The sequence below is a fragment of the Buteo buteo genome, chromosome 18, assembly GCF_964188355.1.
Source record: "Buteo buteo chromosome 18, bButBut1.hap1.1, whole genome shotgun sequence".
Taxonomy (NCBI): Eukaryota; Metazoa; Chordata; class Aves; order Accipitriformes; family Accipitridae; genus Buteo; species Buteo buteo.
Genome location: NC_134188.1, coordinates 3,451,470 through 3,474,916, shown reverse-complemented (window position 1 = coordinate 3,474,916; position 23,447 = coordinate 3,451,470). Strand labels below are relative to the sequence as shown.

The 23,447-nt window shown below is 37.4% G+C and overlaps 1 protein-coding gene across 9 annotated transcripts in view; it reads right to left on the bottom strand.

Moving 5' to 3' along the window:
* The window catches only part of N4BP2L2 (NEDD4 binding protein 2 like 2), a 49,624-nt gene that overhangs the window by 2,159 nt on the left and 24,018 nt on the right, over positions 1 to 23,447 (bottom strand). For 6 of the 9 annotated variants that reach the window (XM_075050627.1, XM_075050632.1, XM_075050628.1 and 3 more), the window contains 5 exons: positions 22,913 to 23,056; positions 6,457 to 8,255; positions 3,949 to 4,034; positions 3,206 to 3,251; positions 2,246 to 2,438 (listed from right to left, as the gene is read on the bottom strand). In XM_075050627.1, coding sequence (XP_074906728.1) covers positions 2,278 to 2,438; positions 3,206 to 3,251; positions 3,949 to 4,034; positions 6,457 to 8,255; positions 22,913 to 23,056 — 2,236 coding nt within the window. In that variant the 3' untranslated portion in view covers positions 2,246 to 2,277. Of the gene's footprint in view, positions 1 to 2,245; positions 2,439 to 3,205; positions 3,252 to 3,948; positions 4,035 to 6,456; positions 8,256 to 20,111; positions 23,057 to 23,447 lie in introns of those variants that run through there. The other 3 variants (XM_075050630.1, XM_075050631.1, XM_075050635.1) reach the window with 3 other exon arrangements.

Here is a 23,447-nt window from a genome sequence, read left to right as displayed (position 1 = left end):
AAAACCTTAAGAGATGCTTTTTGCTTTTCACATACTTTTTTCTAAGGTTGATGTTTTGGGTTTGTTTTTTGTTTTTTTTTTTAACATCCTAACATTTGTATAAGCTTAAAAGCAGTCTTTCATCCGAAGGTATAGCTGCACGATATGTGGTCCCTGGCGTCAGAGTCGACGGCCGCCCAAGGGGGAAGCCCTGCACAACCTCCCCGTCGTGTCTGCAGCGGCACAGCCCCGTCTGCTCCCTGGTCCCCACTCTGGCACCCAGCTGGACCATATACAAGCTCATCTAAATTTGCTAGCCCAGCAGAAAACTATTCCTTTGGTTCCTGTGGGGTTAGTGACTTAAATTATAGCCTTCATAGCAGCCAGTGAATGCCGGAGCTGATAACTGGAGTAGGGCTGGAGGAAGGGAACTTCCCGCTTTCAGCAGCAGCGAGCCCGGCCCGAGGCAGCAGACCAGAGCTCCAGAGTAGCCTAAACCCTCCTGACCTCCCGTGTCTCATCCTTTCCCTCCCACAGCCATCAGGACTTTCTCTGACTCACTTCAGATGAATAAAAAAAAAGAAAAAAGAAAAAAAAGCCAAAAAAAAAACCCCAAACACAAAACGCCCCAACTAACTTCCCTCCTCCTCGCAGTACAAAGCCCTAACCAGCCTGGCGTTCCCAAGTCAAAGGCTTTGCTGAGCACCGATGGGACCGTGCAGCCAGGACCAGGGCAACCAAATATTCCATAGGCTTCACCTGCCAGCGGAGACCTCCAACCCAACCATCCCACCTCAGCACGGACCTTCATGACCGAGTCCTTCTGCGCAGAGTGTGCAATGCCTTTAAGCCAAACACTGCCTGGGAGTCGTCTTTCACAACACTGCTTTAATTCTATATTGCCTAGAACTAACATAAGCCAGCACAGTAGGATATTGGACCACGACGTCAGGTAACAAACTGGGGTTTAGTGACATTTCGTGTCAGACCAGCAGTCGGTGGCTGGCTCCCAAATGCACAAGGCTGCAGATCACTTCTGCTGCGCTCACGACAAGCAGGAGAGGAAGGCTGAAACCATTTTGGGAGTAGCATGGCAGACGGACAAAGAGGGTAAATCTAACGGAAAAAACCAATTTGTTGGATTCAGCGACCAGATAAAGGTGTGGACAAGAAGGCAGGATACTCTGCTAGGATATGGCTTTCCTTTCTTGAAGTACAGAAAGGGGGGGGGGGGGGGGGGGGAGATCAATTTCCAGATTAATCACAATTTTCTTCAGGGAAGAGAACAGAGCTCTCCAAGTTTGTTTCTTTAGCATAAAAACATTTTAAATCAATAAACCTGGGCATTTCTGGGTAGTAGCTTAGTTTACAAATCCACACGGAGACAGCCAGTCAATATCATAAGCAGAAATCTTGCCTGTGGAGCATTCAAATTTGCAGTATTATAAATAAGTAACATACAAAAATTTGGGGGCTGACGTAGGGTTAAGTATTGATGAAAATATTTATTTGCTTACCAAATATTTTAGTATTTTAAGCTAGCATTTTCCAACTAGATCCAAAAGTTCTTCCTTATTACCACAATTTACCTAGAATATTTCTCATAGACAAACTGGAGAAACTTTGCCAAGTTACCAAAGGGTTCAAAAATTCACAAGACAAGCATGAACACAATAGCATACTTTCTAACACTCAGTAGCACACTTTGTCATACCAAATGAAAACATTCATAAAAATTAACACTTCAATATACGGAGTCCTATTGCAACCTCCTGCTGCTGATTCTCTACTGAAAAGCAGAGCTGTCTCTTTTTCATTACTTGCTTAAACACGGTTTTATTGTTCATACAGTGCTCTTCATAATTAGACCCTTAACGGCGTCAGCATTGCTCTCCATGTTGAAGAGATGAGGAAAATAGGGCTGAGATGATATGACTCACAACCGATTGCCACAGTAATCAAACTGGGAATAAAGTCCAGTTCTTAGGCATCATAGATCACTGCATTCACTTCACCAGGCAGGTTTTAGATTTTGGAGAAAAATTCATATGGCTTTAGTAACAAAATGCTGCCTTCTCTTTTCCCCATTCAGGCTTAAAAAAACCCCCAAACCAAAACAGCCCTCAACCCTAACTTGAAGGGAAAAAAAACCAAACACCCAAGTTGGGTGATACTAAATGCACCTTAAAAATTATAACAATGTTCTTCAGATGTTTGGTCAAATATAATACAAGAATGAAACACATTGAGAAGTGTGACTGATTACCTTTTCCTTCATGCAGAATTTAAGATAGTCTGTCATGATTGATGAAACACAGCATCCATCCAGCCAGTGCTAGTGTAGGTCATGATGTTCTCCTCTATCACCCCTTGAAACAGCTCCATTTCTGGAAGTGTTTCAGAAGAGCCTTGATTCTCTTGGCGATTTTTATTTAGATCTTCAAGACTATTAATATTGTCTAAAAAATAAACAAATTACAAACTGCAGACACAGCCACCTGAAATTGTCTTACGTAATCTGTCATTTATATTATGTCAGGATAGAGTATTTCTAGAACAAGCCTTTATTTCATCAGAATACTCTTGACTTTGCCTCCATAATGGCCTAAAAAATAAACCTCTCAGGGTAAGGGGGGGCAGAGAGAGAGAAAGAGTGTGTATGTACACACACTAAACTCACATGGCAGTAATAGAAAAACAACCATCAACCTTATCCCATAACCTCCACACTGCAGGAATTCATGCATGCAGAAGTCTAGAGCTTCCCATGCACCCTGATATCTCTTGCTGCTCAAGTGTGTGACCTATTATTATGCTGGCAATTTTTAGTGATCATTAAGTTTAATTAAGTTGAAGATGCTCAACCTTTCAGAGAAATAAAGTCTAATGAAAGACTTCTTCATGCTAAACGTCCTTCTGATCTGGAATGGGTAAACTTGAGCTAAGTGTTGGATTAAGTCCATATGGGAAACTTTAAAAAGGCAAGGAATTTCAGCACGTGCATCAGGAAACGTAAAGAGATGATGCACAGTGACCATAGCTCTGCCATACTATGTACGCAATCAATGAGGGCACAAATTCATTTATCACATCCTAGTGCTTTTGCACAAAGAAGAGTGTTATCACTCATTTGTGCTGAAAACCTTTGACACACTTCAGCATTAACTATTTTCTCTTCTGAACAAGAAGTATTTTATACAGGTTTTGTATGAAAGAATGGACTTACCAGCCAAGGCATTTCTGTTCTGCAATCCATTTGTTTTCTGTTTCTCCTACAATAAATAATAGTAGTCCAGAGAAAAGAAGAAGGTATGTGACAAGAGATTGTTATTTTGGGAAAGAACAAGGTCCATGGTCTATTTTATAATTACTATTTCATTGTATTTACAGGATTTTCCTCATTTCCACTACCAGACACTACAGTGCTCCTTAAATAAAAACAAACCTTCACAAAGCAACAGCCACAGTGGGGGGAAAAAAGTAATTTGTAAGTTAACACTTTCTAACTAGACAAGGAGAATTAATTTGCCGTCAGTCACTCAGAATGACTTCTCTGCTACAACTCTTTGTAGAAGTAGCCATGAAGAAGCCACAGGTAGTGGAAGATGAAATTTGCTCAGATGACGGGAGAAAACCTTAAGAAGGAAAAACAACTGGATGATGGTAGGTTGTACTTAATGAACATAGGCCAGGTCAGGACACAAGTATCACAGAAAAGGTTGGGTTTTTTTCTCCCTCAGCTACTTTGTATACATTTCTGAAGATGATCTTTCAAAACCTGAATCCTACCATGGCCTCAAGCTGGTTCTGGAAATATTCAGAGTATATAAAACATCCATCTCCTCATCGTGGGTTTCGAAAAACAAAGCAAATTTACTAGCCAAGAACATCATCTTGCTTATGAATTGAAGAATTCCTCTTTACACCTGGAATATTGGAAAGCCTTCCGAAATCCCCTAAAATTCGTACCTCCACAGAGGTCTTCCACAGTAAATAGATCATCTTTGAAACTTTCCAGTCAAGAGGAACTATATAATCGTCTGGCAACAAGGATTCTGCAGAAGAAAATATTTTTTGCAGTTGAGTGTTCAGATCGCTCCATAGCCAAAATATATCACTGAATTACAATTTTTGCACACGTTATATATCTAGACTTCTAAAAAAATCAGCAGATATTTAAATGAGCCAGCAACAAAGTCAGAATTTAGGTTTTCTAGAATTTAAGGCCAGTGCACAGGAGGGGGAGGAGGGGGAAGGAGATTTGGTTTCGGTTGCTTTTTTTAGGCAAAGTCTTTCCTACCATACTTTCATCTCCTCCACATACTCCCCCAAAACTAGGTGCAAGCAAGAAAACCAGAAAGCTTTCAGCCCGTAAATTAAACAAAATGCAACTTAAGTAACAACCTTTACAATTTACAATGTTTAATTACAGGAATTTGTGCAATATCACTACAGAAATTACTTTCTAAAATGTTTTAACTCTAACACTGTTTAAGAAGCTGAAGAGATTTTTTTTTGTAGGAAAACAGTCTAAAATATACTCTACACTTACATGAGAATTATACAAGCAAGTCAGTCTACTAAATCTTTCATTTATAAATAGCCAAAGACATTTATTTACCAAAAATTTCCCCTCCAAAATATTTTCAATAAAAATTGACCGCAATTGCCAGTGTTGTAAAATATTACAGCTCAAATGTATACATCAATAAATAGCCTATCAACATATAATAGGCCATAAAAAAGCCCAAGAATTTTTGAAATTGTAGGAAAATTATAGTCAAATGAGAATGTGGCCAGCCTTCTGCAGACAGCAGGCAGAATTTTGATGGAGAAAAACCCAACAAACAGCAATCACAAGCTGGCAGGGCTTCAGAGAGATATTGGGGTGGGTTTGTATTTCTTAAAGGTTATTTCCAAAGGAAACTCATCTAAACACCAGAGAATTTCACCTGTTACTGACTCAGAGAAGAATGACATTTGGTTCACTAACCTACTGAGTGTTTCTGAATGCCTGTTTTTTCTTTTTTTCTTGGAAGATCCCTGTTTTAAAGTCATGGCCAGCTCCCTCTAAGATGATGAAATTTAAGATCACAGATAGAAAGACTCACCAAGTTTGGATGAGAAAAATGTTTTATATGTAATTGTTGAGGACATCAGCAGTACTTCCCTGCTCTGTTTCAGCTCTATATGGCAAGTCCTTTGGTGTGTGGTGCCAGATTTAGAGAAAGCAGCACTGCACATCCTCTGGGGACCAAGCTGAGTAATGCTGCCAGTGGTTTGCATCACTCTTCTGGCAGGTAGCATTGCCATCGACTTTTACAATAAAACCAAAGAACCCTGAGATCAGTTTGGGCATATAAACAGACATAAGTTGTTCCTCAGTTGCCTTCTTAAAATTTTCATATGAAAATACATGCTTAACTTTAACTTCTACTGAAACAAAGAGACATAAAGGTCCATGTGCTGAGAAACCGGTCTGTGTTTTTTAATCCTATTTGTTGGAGAAATCAAAGTTACTGTTTCTTCACTGACTAAATTTGGACCAAAGAAGTTGCAGAACTTTATGCACAGGGAACGTGGCTCTTCCAGCATACGCATACACAGCACCACGTCCTAGGGTGGTTCCAAACAGATGTCTGTTGTTGTTGCTGGCTACAGCTTTGTAGGGTTACGTTAGCCTGCAGTAATTTTGGAAATCGTGGTTGCCACACACAACTCCTTTCAGGACTGATTGTCATACTTCTAAGTGCTAACTTAAAATGATTAAACTGAAAGTACAAAAATATGACAATTGGAGCTCTGGAAGGCAAGTATGCAACACTGTGACATAAATCATGCATGATTAAAAAGAAGGTATTTGCTATCAGAAAACACATCTTGGAAGTCTGATTTCCAATTTCAAATTACATTAGATTTTGGGAAAGATTTTCAACAGTATCTAAACCATGTAAGAGCATAGGAAAACTTTACTAAATATAGAAAAAGGAATGCTACTATATTAACCCAGTGGAATATAAAACCAAACACGCAACCTTTATATAAAAGCACGCATTTTGTACCATGTTTTCATTTAGTTTTGTAATCAACACAGTAAAGCCTTACTCAGTAAGATGTATTAAAACATCAACAAGAGCTTCATGCTTTGGATTTAAAGTTAGTAAGTTTTTTTACTAAAAGGACTGCAAATATGAGGCTAAACCAAACAGCACCTTTGACAGAGACTGAAGATGATTTTAGGTAAAAAATAAAATAATCACCAAAGCAGCAGTGATTCCTTTCAATAGGATTAATATTTGATTAACTGGTACCTGCAATAGAAATGAGTATTTAATCATAGGGGTCTTTGTGTGGGTTTGGTTTTGGGGGAGTGTTTTGGTTTTTGTTTGTTTGTGGTTTTAGGGAGGTTGTGGTTTTTTGGGAGGTTGGGTTGGTTTTTTTTTTTTATTTACATAGGAGTAGTAAGAAGAGTATTACCTAGTGGAAGACCTGGAGCGCCAAAGAGCTGCACAAGTTGAAAAGCAAATCCTAATGATAAGGGAAGTCCCAGAAAACTGCATTTCATATTCACATCTTGATTATCTTCAAGCTGTGAGGCCTCTGCTGGCTCAGGGTCATCTGCTTCGTGCACATTTTCACTGCAGCTTGCCAACAGGCTAGAACCTTCTGGATATTCAGAAACAACTTTAACAGAAGACAAAATATCTGGTTGGCTATTTGTAACCTCTGAAGAAACTTGTTCACTCTCGCCCTCATTTTTTTCAACTACCTGTTGTTGCTTAAGAGTTCTAGCTTGCTCCTCCTTCATCCCGGAAACTACACAAACTCCACAGGAATATTCTGGCATAGGAGAAGATAGTCCCGAATGAATGTAAGAAATATCATTCAACAGAGCATCTGCATCCAGGGCGGGTAAGGAACAGGTTGCCTCGGTGTCACTGCAAGGTGCAGAATATTCCTGCAATGCACGGTCCTGTTCACGTTCCTCTCCACGGTCCTCACTTAGAAAGCTCTTTTGCCCTACTTCCAAAACACCTTTTGGGGGAACATCATCTTTTATTGGGATTTCCTTCCTTCCCTCTGTACTGCCAGCAATCTGTCTTGGTAGATTAAAATTTGGTGCCAAGTTGACAATTCTTCTGTATCTTTTCCTCTTCGATGTAACTGGTGCGGCATCATTTCTTGGAACAGTTACTTCACCTGAACGCTGCATGAAGGTGGCCCCGGCTTCCGCAAGGGAATCAAAGTCCACTTCACCAGCTGGAGATGCCAACAGACCTTTGCTTATTACATTGCCAGCCTCCTCAGTTACTGTTACCTGATGGTTTTCCTTCACCAATCCTCCATTTGACCGACAGCAGTTTAGCTGCGTTGAACTGTTCGTCTGAGTCTGTTTAGGTTTAATTTTGGGGGGTCTTTGTTCACCTACAAATTTATCCTCAGACCAAGAAGAGAGAGAAACTTGTGTATCAAAGCCCAGCTGCAATTCCTCAGTAGGTAAATCAACTGAAAAAAAAGCACAGGCATTAGAGCTATTCTCTTCTGGTTTTAACGCACCTTTGTCCTCTGTGTTACTATCAGGCACGTTATCATGTACGTTGGAATTGTAGCACTGGGAGATTTCTTTGTCTTCACCATTTAAACTTAACAGCTTAGCTTCCATGTCAGGTTCACATGTAATTTGACACGATCCAAGCTTGTTTTCTGTGCTTAGTGGTGTGTTATCATCTTCAGAGATGCCTTCTGTTACCTGGATGGAATTTTCATCATTGCTTATTTTTAGGCAACAAAGATTTTCTTTCTGCCTTTGATTTGTTTCCTCATTATCCAATGCATTTTTGGTTAAGTTTTCAGTAGAAAAAGGTTTTACATCTATTAGAAGTAAACTGTCGCTTTCTACAGGCAATTCATTTTTCAATGCACTGTTTGACACCACTGAGACCTCAGACACAGTGATGGGAAACCTTTCTCTTGAAGCCAGTGCAGCTTCTTTCAGGCTTTCATCATCACCATTAGGCTGCTCTTCACAAACTGTTACTGGATCCTCTGGACCTTCACTAAATGTACACAACGATTTGCTGTTTTCTTCTTCTGAATCATCCCCTTCACTTTCTGATGTGTCCTGGTCATCTGGAATTGGATGATGAGCTGCTCCATCTACTATTTTCTTTGTAATTTCTGTATGATTGCCTTTCATTTTCTTGTTTCTTTTTCGCTTTTTCTTCTGTTTTGCTTTTGTCAACAGGTGCCCAGGGTCCTTCTTTAAAATTGTCTTCCTATGTGAAAATAAGTAAAAAAAAAAATTCAGTAATAATGTATTAATGGTGTTCAATTTGAAGAGTAGGTACTTCATGTTAATATGATGATGAAACACAGACCATCTGCTTTTTTAAATAGATAGAATCTCAAATAAAACCTTCTATCGATTAAACAAATGTACACCTTACAATTCAGAACAATCTTAAACATTTTAAACCAATTTAAATAAACATAGCTGTCATCTCATTAACTTAGCTTTACAAAAAGTATCACGAATCATTGCAAGACCAAACAACATGTTTCTGGATGTCTTTCTAAATGATGTTTGAACAACAGATACTAAAGACCTACCGCTATTCTGAAATTTCATTACAAGTCAAACTGAGCAGAAAGGTACCAAGTGGAGGACATAGTAAGAAAACTTCATCCATTAAGATTAAATGGACTATATTTAGATAAGCTGGACTTAAATTCAAAACATACTAACCAAAAATCTGAATAATGTAAAGGTACAGTGACTATAGCAGCTCTGATATTTACTGCTCAGTATATTATGTGTGGATGCATACGTATTTGCAAAAAATATTTCATATCTTATTAGTAACAAAATAATACACTACAGAAAAATTGACACAGTTGTAGGCAGCTATTTACAATTAATTTTGTAGCTCTTTACAGAATGTCTGATTTTTTTGTCTGCATTTTTCATCGAATTTAACAGGTAGCAGCCCTAACAGTGACTTCTCTGAAAACTTGATGTTAGCCCGTCAGCCAGCTAACCCCCAAATGAACACGCATTAAAAAAAAACAGCGCAGAAGTCTAACTTCTCCCTATACGACTCTTCAGGGAGAGATGAGCTTTTCAAAGCTAAGTTTGACTGATGAATCTTTGTATCAAAGATCTGCTCCTTTTCTGTACTTCTTTGCTTTTCCGTAACCCTTTGTTCAGGATGGTACTCCACGCAACACACTAAAGCAAACAAAGCAGTAGCTAGAAGAATTATAGGATAAAATTAGTTATTTTCTGGGTATTCATATGTAACATAAGCCGTTTTAACTGCTGTATTCTGAAATTCTTGAGAGAAATAAAAAAAAAAAAAAAAGCAGGGTGGAGGGGGTGACTGTGCATGCGGAGGGAAAGCCAGAGTCACTAGTAAGCAACCTGGGACCTAAAGGTCACCTATGGAAACCTAGCCTGACCCTTTATTCATTCTTAAATTTATTCATTGTTAATCCCATATGAATTCTTTCGAATTTGAACTCTACAAAACAAACCCTCCTAATTCTCTGAGCATGAAGCACATCAGCAGCCTTCTCTGCCTCAGTATGGCCACAGAGTCACTTGACTGGAACCAGGTTCAAAAGTCTGCATGCCTCGATATTGCTGCAATAAGCACTACAGATCTCCAAAAAGATCTTGTTGGAAAGCACACAAATTTTATTGCCCTACAGTGGCATCCAGGTGAGACATCCTACTGAGGAATAGGATTTCCTTCAAATGCTGGCATTTAAGTCCACACGGTGCTTTTCTCCCAAGTAATGAAAACTGACCTCCCCTTTTCCAAACCAGTGTATTTTCAATACAGCGCCCTAGGGTTTGAGTGCAGATGCCTACACTGCAGATGCTTGAAGGCAGCCAAGACAAATTCCACCCCGAATTCTGCTCACAGTACGTTCGTTCCTTAGCAACATGCCTCGTCTCTCCAAATTGCCAATGTCAGCACTGGCACAGGAAAGGAATGGACTTCTCCAGTCTTGGTACTATTGTAGCTGTACTCTTGCTTACTACTGACTTCTCCCAGACGTGAATTTGCGCTGCTGCTAATGGAAGTGAACTTCTCCAATACGGATTCAAGCATGTTTCTGGTGCCTAACTCCTGACACATCTGACAATGCTTTCAGGACAATGCTGACAAACTTTCTCAGGCTAGGATGCCACACCAAAAGGTATTGTAGAACTTTTCAGAAATGAGGGGAAAAAAAAAGTCTCAGAGGTCAGTACATTTATTTCCTCTCCTCACCATTAGTTCTGAATCAGGAAGGAAAACCACACTGGGCAGGATTCACTTTAGAATGTAAGAACAGCAGAAATACATCCACCAAATAACAGAAGAAGAACCTGGATGATCCAGAGAGACTAACAGCTATTATTGCACTGAAATTGTTGCATGTCAAAATAATAACAAATGCAAATGTTGGTCCAGATTGATGATTTAGCATACCTGGATATGACCTTCAATAGTGACATTCAACAGCTTGTGATAAATACAAACACGTCATTTCTATGCTTTGGAAACATGGAGGTTTTATAGCAGTTCAGGGAAATTAGTGTTCTAAAGGTCTGGATTTCCTAAAGAAAGGACTAAAGCAAAAGGGAAAGCGATGAACTACTAAATGCAAAATAATAAGATTTATTATTCTTCACTTTTCCAGGCAACTTCTGTTTTCCAACTGATTCTAAGAAAATACTACCCGAAAGACTCTAATGCACCACGATGGCATACCTAAAAATTTCCTGCTTAGGGTATACCCAGTATCGTGTTAAGATTTTTGCATTTAATGAAGCAAATTGTCTACTAGTTTTCTTTCATTTTACCTTAGTTCCTCCTCTTTTAGTCCACGTACATGCTTTCAAGGTGTTTTCCTTATTGTAAAACCATATGGCACACAAACACTCAGAAAATTCAAGAACCAGCATGGAGATAGACTTCACTGCTTTGCAGGGGCATTTGCTACCGAGTTGGTTTTAAACACATATAACACATGCAAAAGGGAAAAGAAAAAAGGTGCTATTCCAGTTGATATTTAAATTTTGCTATAGATTATGCATTTTAAAAAAACTGGTTAGTAATAAACAGACCTGAAAAAATGGGATAGTATTTTTGTTGCAATAGGAATTCCCTTTCTGTAACAACACTTTGAAATTTCTCAGCCTACCGTAGACAATATTAAAAGCTTTTTGCCATAACTCATTACATGTGACTTCAAGGTTGTAACCTACTGCTCAAAAAAGCACTGTCCAGCTTGATGGAGAGTCAGTGCTCAGATGATGCTCTTTAATGGAGAAACAAATGCACTTTCATGATTGACGAGGCAGAACATGCTAAGTAAATAATCTAGTTAGTCACATTTTCCTGGAAAATGGCGAAACCAGAAAAGAGTTAGTTATTTACAGTTGTACAAACTTCAGCTCTAGCATACATCTAAGCTGATGTCTGCTTGATATCAAAAAAATGCCTGCAGTCATTGCTGTCATGAAATAGAGGAACCAATAAATTTGAAAAGCAATTCTATATGACATTTAGCAATGAGGTACATGCTCTTTCAGAAATGTGTTATCATTAATCTCCAAAGTCTTTCGAGTAGGTTTTCAACATTAAGATTATAGTAGAGCTGCTTACATATAATGGCATTTACTGGGATACACTTCACCTTCTCCACCTGGTAAGTCCAAGTGCATTGCTGAATTCCTTGTGACCTAACGTTACTTCAGCCAACAAACAGAAATTGAAGTTATAATTTTGGAATAACAAAAAAAGTCATGGTGCCAGCCTGTTTGTTACATATCTTGTCTTTAATAATTTAATGAGTGATGAAGATCCAGTTCCTCAAAACCAAATGGAATACTGGTATTTGGTGATCAAGCAACTGGAAAAAAACCACGTGCAAAATAACTTGTCAGCATTACTGGGCTTCCTGAAAGGTGAAATTCCATTAGACAGCTGAGCACCCAACTTAGCCCTTTACAGTTGCTGAAGAAACAGTCATAGTAACCCTTTCCTACTTTGTTCCAGATGTTGCCCTTGCACTTCTACTACCTGTCTTTTGCTGGCTCTACCACCCTCCTTGTGGGTGGATTTACCTGCCTGAGCCAGCATCAAAAGAAAGCGAGTACTTGCTTTCTGGTTAAGCTGATGTAACTTACTAAAGCAAGAATAAGTGTCTAGCTAAGACAAAGGTGGTGGTTGTTGAGAGCAAGGTGACTACTTTCAGCAGCAACATGTTAGGTTGCCTCATAGCCCATCTTAATAAAACTCACTATAAATGATTCATAAATGTTTACACATTACAGTGTCGCAAATTAATGCTCCTCGCCCCAAATCAGTAAAGATCCTACTAACTGGATTCAATCTGAAGTACCTCAGTATTTATTACTCTTCTGTCTCTCAGCAGCATTGCCAGCAGTGGTGAGATTTAAATACTTGCCTTCATAAATTACACTCTTCTATCACAATGCTCAAAGAGCTACTCCGATCTTTATCATTTCTACAGGACTGATGTATATACAGTTCCGTGCAATGTATAATCAGCCACCAGACTGCTGCCCTGTCATAGTCCAGACACAAGAGACATTGATCTGCAGAGAATAGCATACAATTGGTTTGATGAAAGCATGCCTTTAGGAGCTGTTCATTTAATCAAATTCATCGCAAAGTGCAACCACTTTAGTTTTCAAGGTAAAAAAACAAACCACCAAACAAAAAAAAACAACTAACCAACCAAAAAACCCAAGCTCCTGAGGTGCTAGTAACAGCAATTCAGTTTCAAGTGACAGTCCGTTCACAAGACGTCTCAGGTGGGGTGATCTGACTGATCTTTGCCCTGCCTGGTTCATGAAAGTCATAAATGTCTTCTGACTGAAAAAGCCAATCTCCTATTTCAGCTCCTTAGTCATAAAGTATGTTGATAACATTAAGGAAATCCATCCTGAATATACCAATTGATATATATGTACATACACACTGAATATACTTGTGCCCAGTATCAAACATCTACTTCCTGAACAAGTGAAACAACTCAAGAGCTGCTTTCAACCTCATTTAGGCACCACAAATATCTCACCTGACACAATTCAATTTTCTAACCAGAAGGTGGGGAAAAAAACCCCCAAAAAACCAGCACTAGTGTTACTGATGGATGCTAGCAGACAGAGAAGAGACCATTTTTTGTTTGACTGGATTTCTCTGCACCTTTAAGTATGGCTCAATGTTAAAAAGCAGGTTAAGAAAGAGAAAAAAAGGACAAAGTGAAATGTTACAAGTGATCTGAATCCATCTTAAGGGGATGTACTTACAATACAGAGAAGAAACTATAGCTTTATCATCAGCCTTCTCATCGATGAAGGCTCATAGAATCAATTTTCATTTAAGGTCTCTCTGTCAACCTTTAGTCTTTTGAAGAGAAAACAATGGACACAGATGCCAACCTTATACACTGGAAGTACAGTATGAATCATCTTGTCAAGTTTGATGACATCAGTTCTACTACTTGGATGATACCAGCTCAAGCATGAAGACAACCTGACTGAAATTAATCCAGTCTAGACAAGAAATATGCTGTTTTGAGAAGCAGTTTGGAGAAATAGGAACTATAGTCAAATTTGCACTAGTTAGTAGTTTGGTGTAACCTGCTGGGCAGCAGTGCTCCTTAATTTTCTATTGATATAAAGACATTTCTATATGAGATTCTAAAGAACACTTTAAAAAAATTTGTAACAGTATAGAAAAATCCCACCTTCCCAGACAATGATCACTCTCAGTTTTTCATTAACTTCTGGACAAACTATAGCACTACAGCATATGTGGCTACGAAGCAATCAGTTCTCCCTAAACCCTAAGCACCCTCCTCTCAGCAACACCAGAGCACACTTCACACACTGCGTTTTACAAAGCTGGTGCTCCAGGTTGAAAACCATGAAGCACACTGGTGAAGACTGTGACTGACCAGAGAAACAACATTATCCACCGCAAACACAAAGCCCATTTGCCTAATGGCCAATTCACAGCTATTGAAAAAAACAGGCAAACTAGTAATTACCTTAAAAATCTCAACCACCTTCTTTCCAAATGAAAAACTGAGTTGCTGTTACAGATATAATGTATATATAATCTAACCAGTTCAAATAAAAGACATTATTGAATCTGAGTGGATCCTTGATTTTAGGAGAAATAAGATCTGCGTTCCAAAATTAAATTTTGTGAGACATCTCACAATCAAGTTTTTCAGTTCCTCTCCCTTACAATCTACTGCTTTCCAGGCATGTGCTTATGCAATTCCACCTGGAAAAGCTCTACCCAGGAAAAGGCAGATTTACTGAGGCTCTCATGAGGTTGTGAAATAAATCATGTCCTAAAACGTGGTCCACAAGTAAGACAGACTTTGCAGATCCTAATTCCTAAAAAATATCCTCATTGCATATTTCATCCACTATAGTATACTCTTTAAACAAATAAATCAATCACTATTTTAACTAGAAATAAAGATAACTACATATTGTGATATATCACCCTAGTACTTGAACACATAGATGACAGCCATCAAAACAGAATATAGAGATAACGAAAAGGTTTTAAAAGTCAAAATTAGGTCTACAGGGTAAAGTGTTGGCCTTTATGCCAAGGCATATTCACACACAAAACAAATGTAAAACGAAGTTAGAGATAAGACACAAGCAAAATCAAGTTGAGGAAAAATATGGGTGGGAGCGTAAGGAAGCAAAAGAGGTACAACAAGAGCAGAATGGAATATTTAGAGATATGCAATATGCTATTTTCTGTTAGGAACTTCAGTGAAAGATGACAGATTTTAGCTGTATTTAAAATAGCTTCAATCAACAAAATTGTAGCAAAGGCATGTAATTAAATATCCACCAAAGCACAGACCACAATTCCGGGAACAGAAGTATGAGTTTTGAAAACACAGGAAGATGCTGCAAACTTAATGAGGCTAAGAAAAAAAAAGGAATGAAGAAAAAGATACTGCATGACAGAAAATATTACTTTCAGCAGAACAAGAAAAAAATGCAGAAGGACAGCCTAGGGGGATGGAGAATATATATACTCAGTTTTTAAATCAGCATCAGTTTGAACTGAGGCATTAAAAAATAGACTAAGGTGTAGCTCTCCACACAAGCTTAAAGTTCAGGGAAGAAAAAGGAAGGGGGTGATGGATCCAGAGTTATGAAGACAACTGTAGTAACTGAACACACAAGACTCAGTCAGATCAGACAGATGAGAAAGATGCAGTTCAAGAGTAAGAGAAAACGGGAAAAAAAGTTACAAGAGGAAAACAGTAAAGAAAACAGTATCAGTAAATATTAAGTAACCAGGCTCTAACCTAGGTTATAGCAATATTAAAATTCAAATACTTGTACCTACGGACAATGTTGCTATTCAGAACATCTGCTCCAGATATTGTGCTCATTCTATGCATCTCAAAAGCTATATGAAATACGGAGAGCTACACAGCATTCAATTATAATGTGCATTCTCTGCAAGGTATTACACCTTTTTCAACAAATCTCAGTACTTTGTCATTCTGGCATACAACTTTTACTTACTATTTCTGCATACTACTTTTTGGCATTAACTCATTTCCCTTTTAAACATCTTTCACCAAAGGGACCAGAGATATGCAAAAGACATGATGAATTACCCCTTAAAGATGATTTTTTACAAAACAACCCCATATTATTCCTAGAGTGTTGAGGATGAATAGATGCAGAAAACTGTCTTTCAATTCTACAATGTAACAAGTGTCAATAGAAGTCTGTCTCTGGACAGAAAATAAAAAACTACTTCAGATAAAGACTAATATATGCCAGTATTTTCTAAGACTGGAAAGACAATACAACTAGAGACAAGCGGTCACGGACACTTCGTTTTGTCAGGAACTTGTGAGTGACTCTGCCAATTCAGCTATGAAACAACCAGAATAAATGGTACAGCCAGTTTTCCTGCTACAGTTAAAGCCAGAAACTTAGTGCCCATCTGAAAGCAAGAAGAGAATCACGGACTGCTGTATTAATGCAAGCCTGCATCTGACACCCTGGCAGCAATTCTGTCAGTCATTTAAAAGTCTTCTCTGGTAGGTAATAGCTAACTAAGTCTTTCAATATTCTGGACACTGCTCTCAATATGTCCATCAGAAGAGCCTAACGTAGGTCACAAAAGGCCTCCGGAGATCATACAGTCCAACCTCTGCTCAAAGCAATACCAACTGAGATCTCACTGCTCAGTGCCTTGCCCAGACAAGTTTTGCATACTCCAAGGATGGAGATTACACAACCTAGTATCTAAGTGGAATTTCCCACGTTGCAACCTCTACCCGTTGCTTCTCATGTCAGTGGAGCCTGGCTCCACCTTTATACTCTCCCATTAGGTAGGTGAAGGCAGCATTAAGCTCTCTTAGCCACAGCCTTCTCTTAAGGCTGAACAATCCGTTTCTACCAGCTTCTCCTTGTGTATCGTCTACTCCAGGCCCTGACCACCCTCTGCTCATCTCACTCCAATATGTCACATCTTACTTGTACCAGCGAGCTCAAAGCTTGACATGCTCAACAAAGGCACCACAAACTAACCAGGGGAAAGATGAAACTGATTTAATCTCTTTACAGCTCAATTCCCTACAACGCAGTAGAGTTAAACCATAGTTAGCTGTCTTTACTCACAATAAAACTTCTCCTCAAGACCTAGGACCCAAAAGGGCAGCATGATGGACATAATCTAAGTATTCATTATTAGAAACAAGAACTCAGCGTAGACTGCTGGAACAAAACAGAAACAGACTGAAACACAAGGTTCTAACCATGCCTTCTACATACACATACACAGAATTCCATTTGTACTCCTATATATAATGCAATTTTGTGCACAGCCATAAGCACAGTCTTCCAACTGCAGTTTTCATACAGTGAAAATAGCTTTGAAATTTTATCAGGTATACTTCACTGGATATTTAGTGCATGTACCATACAGCTGCAAAGAGCTGCAAATGAAAGCTCACATATGTATACCTGTCTTGCTTCAGGTAAAAGATCTGATGCCTATACTTTTGTTGCCAAGATCCTTGTAAAGCAGTGTATTCATCTTACAAGCAAGACTGGAAAAATTTCAGGAAAAATACTAAATGGGGGAAAAGTAACATAGTCAATCCACTCTTAAGTCAGGTTCATGAGCCTTCAGAAACTCTCTGTGGTTAAGAGCAAGATGTGGGATAAGCTGTTCAGTAACTTCACATAGACTATTATAACCTATAGTATAGGTTACCAAAACCTAATGGCTGAGTAAAGAAACAAAAATTATTAGAAGTATCATGAATAAAATAACAGCCAAACAGCATTATAGGTCCATGACTAAAACTGATCTGTAACTGATACAATTAACCCCTTAGAAATAAGCAAATGATTATTTCATCAGCTAAAGCAGCACTTCTTAGTCTGTTAGCAATTTAAGAATTCATGCCTTTTTAAATCAGTAGTTACACAACGTGCAAGCACATGTTCCAAAAGTTTTGCTCAAAGTATTTTTCTACTATGTTTCCATAAAATCCTAGAATACTTATAGTATCCAAAAAATATTTTAAAAGGACAAGCAGGATGATCCACACAATTATAAAGCAGTTATTGCGATACCAGTTTGAGGGACCACAAAAGAAAAGTTGAATTCGATTAACAGCTCAAAAAAGAAAATATTAACATCACTAAAAAGACTGTAAGTACAACTGAAAAAAAAAAATATTACTGAATGGATACAGCATGTTCCGACTTCACACAACACGGTATTGTTGTAACAGCACTATATATCAGTGAGGCACACATCAAATGGTCAAGGACTGCCTGTCTACCTGAGAAATGAAGTAGCAGCAGCATTATCAGCTAAAAGGAAACTGCAAAGACCCATTCCAGACACAATACTTCAATGCTTTTATTACCCTTGATCTAGAATAACACTGACAGTCTATCTCAAGCTAAAAACACCACTTGCTGCTTCTCCACTACTACAGAAGTAAATTAGACAAATTTGAGATGATATGACCTTGACAAACCCTGTTACTTACTACTTTATCTTCCAAATACTTAAAAGACCAGCTATGTTTTCACATATTTTTCTGTGAACTCAAAACAAGCAGATTTACAGCCAGTTTCAACCAATTAGCCTATGAAAAGAAAAAAAATCCACACCAAAATTAACTGATGTACAAGCAGATTCTCACCTAGGAAATGATTAAAGAGCTTTAATCTCTGCTCTTGCTTTTATTTCAAAAGGATGAGAACATAAAACATTGAAATGAGAAAGTGTCACTGCAGAAACACTGAAGTATTTCCACATCTGATCTATATGAAACATCTGATCACTCTTTTAAATTGAGTACTTAATTTCAATTTTATGAACTGCATTTCAACACTATGTCTTCTTGTTGCTCTTTACTGGGAATTGTAATATACATTTCTGTTCTTTTGTATGGAAAACCCTCAATTCTCAACATATACCTAGTCACCTCACCTCCATGATGTGCGAGCACAGAGGGAAAACATTTCTTCCAGAAAACTCGATTGCTAGGAGGAACCAACAGTTAAAACTACAGGTATCACATATGAATGTGAAAATACAAAAGTAATTTTTTTTCTAATTCACTGAAAATTAACTCTACTGGTCAGCTCAAAGAAGAAAATACTGCCACAGTTTAAATTACATCAGAGAAGACAGACACAAAACAATCAAATACAAATGTTATGGATACCCATCTCAGCTAGACAAAGCCTGGTTTTCAGTTATCTATTAGCAGAGAAACAAAGAAAAACTACCATTTCTGCAGGTTTCAAGAGATAGATGACAAAACACAAAATCTTGGCTTTCTTGCTAAAGACAAAAAGCTTAAAAAATTATGCAGCATAGCAAACTAGACTAAAATGAACCTGAAGAGGATATAACTACAAGAACAGAAGACAGAATTCCTCACAGGAGATCATTTAACGTCATATGTTAAAAAATAAAAATAAAAAAGTGTTACATTAGGTTGTCAGAGTTTAACCTCAGCCAGCAACTAAGCCCCACACAGCTGCTCACTCACTCCCCCTGCATCAGGATGGGGGAGAGAATTGGAAGGGTAAAAGTGAGAAAACTCGTGGGTTGAGATAAAGACAGTTTAATAGGGAAAGCAAAAGCCGCGCACGCAAGCAAAGCGAAACAAGGAATTCATTCACCACTCCTCATCGGCAGGCAGGTGTTCAGCCATCTCCAGGAAAGCAGGGCTCCGCCACGCCTAACTGTTACTGGGGAAGACAAAACTCCATCACTCTGAACATCCCTCCCTTCCTTCTTCTTCCCCCAATTTCATATGCTGAGCATGACGTCATATGATCTGGAACATCCCTTTGGCCAGTTGGGGTCAGCTGTCCCAGCTGTGTCCCCTCCCAAATCCTTGTGCCCCCCCAGCCTGCTCGCTGGTGGGGTGTGGGAGAAGCAGAAGAGGCCTTGGCTCTGTGTAAGCACTGCTCAGCAATAACCAAAACATCCCTCTTATCAGCACTGCTTTCAGCACAAATCCAAAACATAGCCCTGTACTAGCTCCTGTGAAGAAAATTAACTCTACCCCAGCCAAAACCAGCACTTAGGTCTTCTAGGATTTGGTTTTTGGGGTGGGTTTGCTGTTGTTGGTTTTGGGTTTTTATTTTCTGGTTTTTTTTCTTCTCGAAACAAAAGAAAAATTAGAACACTAATTCATCCATCAAAGACAAGGCTGATGACAACTTTTGATAATTCAGTAAGTGAACTAATCAAACAAGAAAGAGCAGTTTAGATGAAGCAGTAAAACTAGAACTATTTTTTTTCTATAGCAGTGCATAATCCTATATAACTGGTCAGCTATATGAACCAAATTAAGGATGTTCTGCAAATTAATTCACGTTTAAATTTCATGCTTAGAGGAATAGGTGTTAAAACTACAGCTGAGTATCTTAACTATTCTGTTTAAATTTACTTACCAAACATCCCACTAGTTTGAAATATGCAGCAGATACTTGGAATCTGCATTCATAACGTTAAGGTTCTAAGCATTAGTTACACTAAAAAAAAAAATTAAAATTCTGACACTTATTTCATGAAATATGATGAACTAGCAATTTACTAAAAATCTAAACCAGGACACCTTCATTCTAGGTACATTATTATCATTCTAGGTACAATATTATCATCAACAGGCTTATTGCATGAAAACTATGCACGTAGTAAAAAGTTTTAGATCCCCAGTCTAACTGAACAGCAAGTTCTTACATTTCTTGTACATACCTTTTGACAGAGTAAGTTATTTTCCTCGTTTGTGAGGAAGCAGGAGAAATTCAATACCTGCAACATGTATTTCACATCATCTTTTTATTATTTTTACATATAAATATTGTAGTCTAAAAGCAACTTCTGATATACAGGTATGACCATGACTGTCATATCCTCATGAAATATTAATACACCATGAAACAAAAATATTTAGACAGACAGTAATTCCACTGTGTTTTCACCTACCATGTCACTGTACTTACCTTGGGATACAGCTTTATAGATCAAGCAGTTTACAAGAAATGTTTGATACAGTGCCAAGTTGCAAAGCATTCCTTTCTTGTTATGTGTCCTTTGCAAACTGCAAGTCTATTACCAACCAACATGCTTTGCATACCAAAAATACTCACCCCCTAGCAATAATTTATTAAAAAGATAACACACAAAAATGCTGCACCATTTTAAAATAGTATGAGTTTACATCTATTTAAATACAAATTTCAGTTAGAGAACTTAAATATCAACTAAATCATGCTAAAATAAATAAATAAATCCATTTCCTTTAAAAACTGAAGGCAGAAGGTACCAAAAGATATCATAACATCAATTTTCAACAATCAGCTCTTTTTTGTCATACCTTAGCACGCTGTGTGAATATTACATAAAGCTTCAATAAATGTTATCACTTCATTATGGCTTAAAGTAATATAGAGTAAATAAAGTGAGTCTGTCCTCCCACTTGAAATATGCTTTCATGTTTAAATATAAAAACTTTGGGAAAATTAAAGTATTACTGACCATTTACAATGATTTCCATGATTCTTTTGAGATATGGAAAAAGATAACCATGAAAACTAAAATACAGTAACATAACTGGTATGAATAATAGACAATGAGGGAAGACAATTAATATAGTTGGAGAGCTTTTTTTTTTAAATATACACATAATTCAATATATTAACAATCCATGCACTACTGAAGCATTTTAGATTATTTTTCCAATAATTAAAACAATTACTAAAATGTGAAACTGTACACTTCAACTTTTATAGTTAAAAGAATCTCTTATGAAAATGTTATTGCAGGTATACCTTAAATTGTACAAATTTAGATTTGCACAGTAGGTGTAGAAAACCACAGAAAGATACTCCATTATATACCTGGATTTTAAACTTTCATGGTATTCCGACTTCAAAGATGAAGTAATTTTTAGGGCCTATTCAAAAATTATCTATAAAAAACATTATGCTGGCTTTGGAATTTTCAAAATTCTGATGGCTATTACACCAAATTAGTAATAGAAAACCATGAAAATTCTTTCAGCTACATACTCACATTCTTGACAAAACTTCCTGCTCAAGATTTACTCATTCAGTGTGTAAGGAAATAAAATGTAGGTAAACCTGAAGATAGGTTATTTCAGCTAGCAGGTTAATAATAATAATGCTCATCTGTATAAAATCCTACATGCTTGAAAATAATAAAAACTGTTGAACTACTAAAACAACACTGAAGACAAACATTTTATTAATACAGCAAGCTGTTAGAAAGCAAGCAAAGTGAAAACTTACAAATTCATCATTTTTTAAGAGAAAATGGGCAGTATACTAGTCAATCTCCATGCTGGCTCATTCTTTGTTATGTGCTAAACAGATTACATTGGCTGTGCCAAAATTAGGAATCCAACATGATTTTACAGAATTATATCCACTATTTATATTGAACTGATGCATCACAACTGTGGACTGGGACTTGACAGCCTAATGCTTTAATACTTCATTTTTATTATAAATGAAAGAAATTGACTTAGAAAGACATAGCTGTGAAATTTTTGATTTTTAGTGATAAAATCTAGATGGTTTTAATCAGCACAAAAAAGTTGGTGGTGTGTAGCCACCATCATAGTTTACATACTACCACTGAGAGCAAACAAATAAAAAAATAATTCAGGTTGCACATTTTAAGGCTGGTGAATACTGTATTGGCAGAATGTTGCTTCAGCTGCCAGATGAGCTTCTGAGACAAAACAACCCAAACACCACAACTGAAACCAGAAAATACATGCCAAAATTTTGCCACATGCCAAATAGAACAAAAGGACAATCCAGGACATAATTGTTCTCAAAAAAATTTCCTAAAAGATAAGACAACTAAATGACAATCATGAAAATTGGTTATTACATAAATAGCCTCTTCTTCTGGGGCTTTAATTCTCTTAAAAGAGACATCTAATATGACTTCCTCTTTAAAAAAACCTGCTCAACAGTTACTTGATATATGACAACATCATTGTCCTACGTTTATAAAGGAAGACTCTGCTATTTGTCATACTATATTAAATCTTTTACTAAAATCAAAGTTATTACAACTGTAATAAATATAGTTTTAAAAAACATTTAATGTACAATTTTATTTACATACAAGTCTGTTAATGGAACAACCTCCAGAAGAAAATGGTCTTCAAATAGGTCTATTTAAAACACAGAAGATCCACTACTCTATTGGAGGTGATGATGTGTTTTAGAAGGGCAAGTAACCAGATTTTTATTAACTGACTGCAACTGTGTTATCGGCTACTGGAAATACTGAAAGAATTCCATGAGTCTGTATTGCCTCCCCACCTATGTCTTCGCTGCAGAGGTGGCCTTTGAGTGTTTTTGTGGGGAGGTACCACTGAATTCATGACAATAGGTATGGATATTTGATATTCATATCGTTCCAACATCTGAGCAATCTTCTCACGAGTGACCCCATGTTTATTCCTCCTACAAAAATAAAAATTTAAATAAATTGTCTGATATGTTTATATGTTTACAGTCTTTAAGAAAAAGAAAAAACCTCTAACTTAACAATTTTAGTTCTTGCTTTTCATATTTGAAATTTTACTTTTATTACACTGTATCCTCATTCCATCAGTATTCAACTTGCGTTAAGGTTTATTTTAACAATTCACCACTGCATATATTAAGTAACAGAAAACAATACAGTCATTCTTCTTCAAACAGAAATGTGATGTTATTCACCAGGACTAAATAACCCTAGATGTACCTAAATAACCCTAGAAGGGCTTTGCTTTCTATTTATTCATCAGATTTTACATGGTATACTAGCTAATGAGTAGAGGGATGATTAATACTATAAGACTACTACTTACAA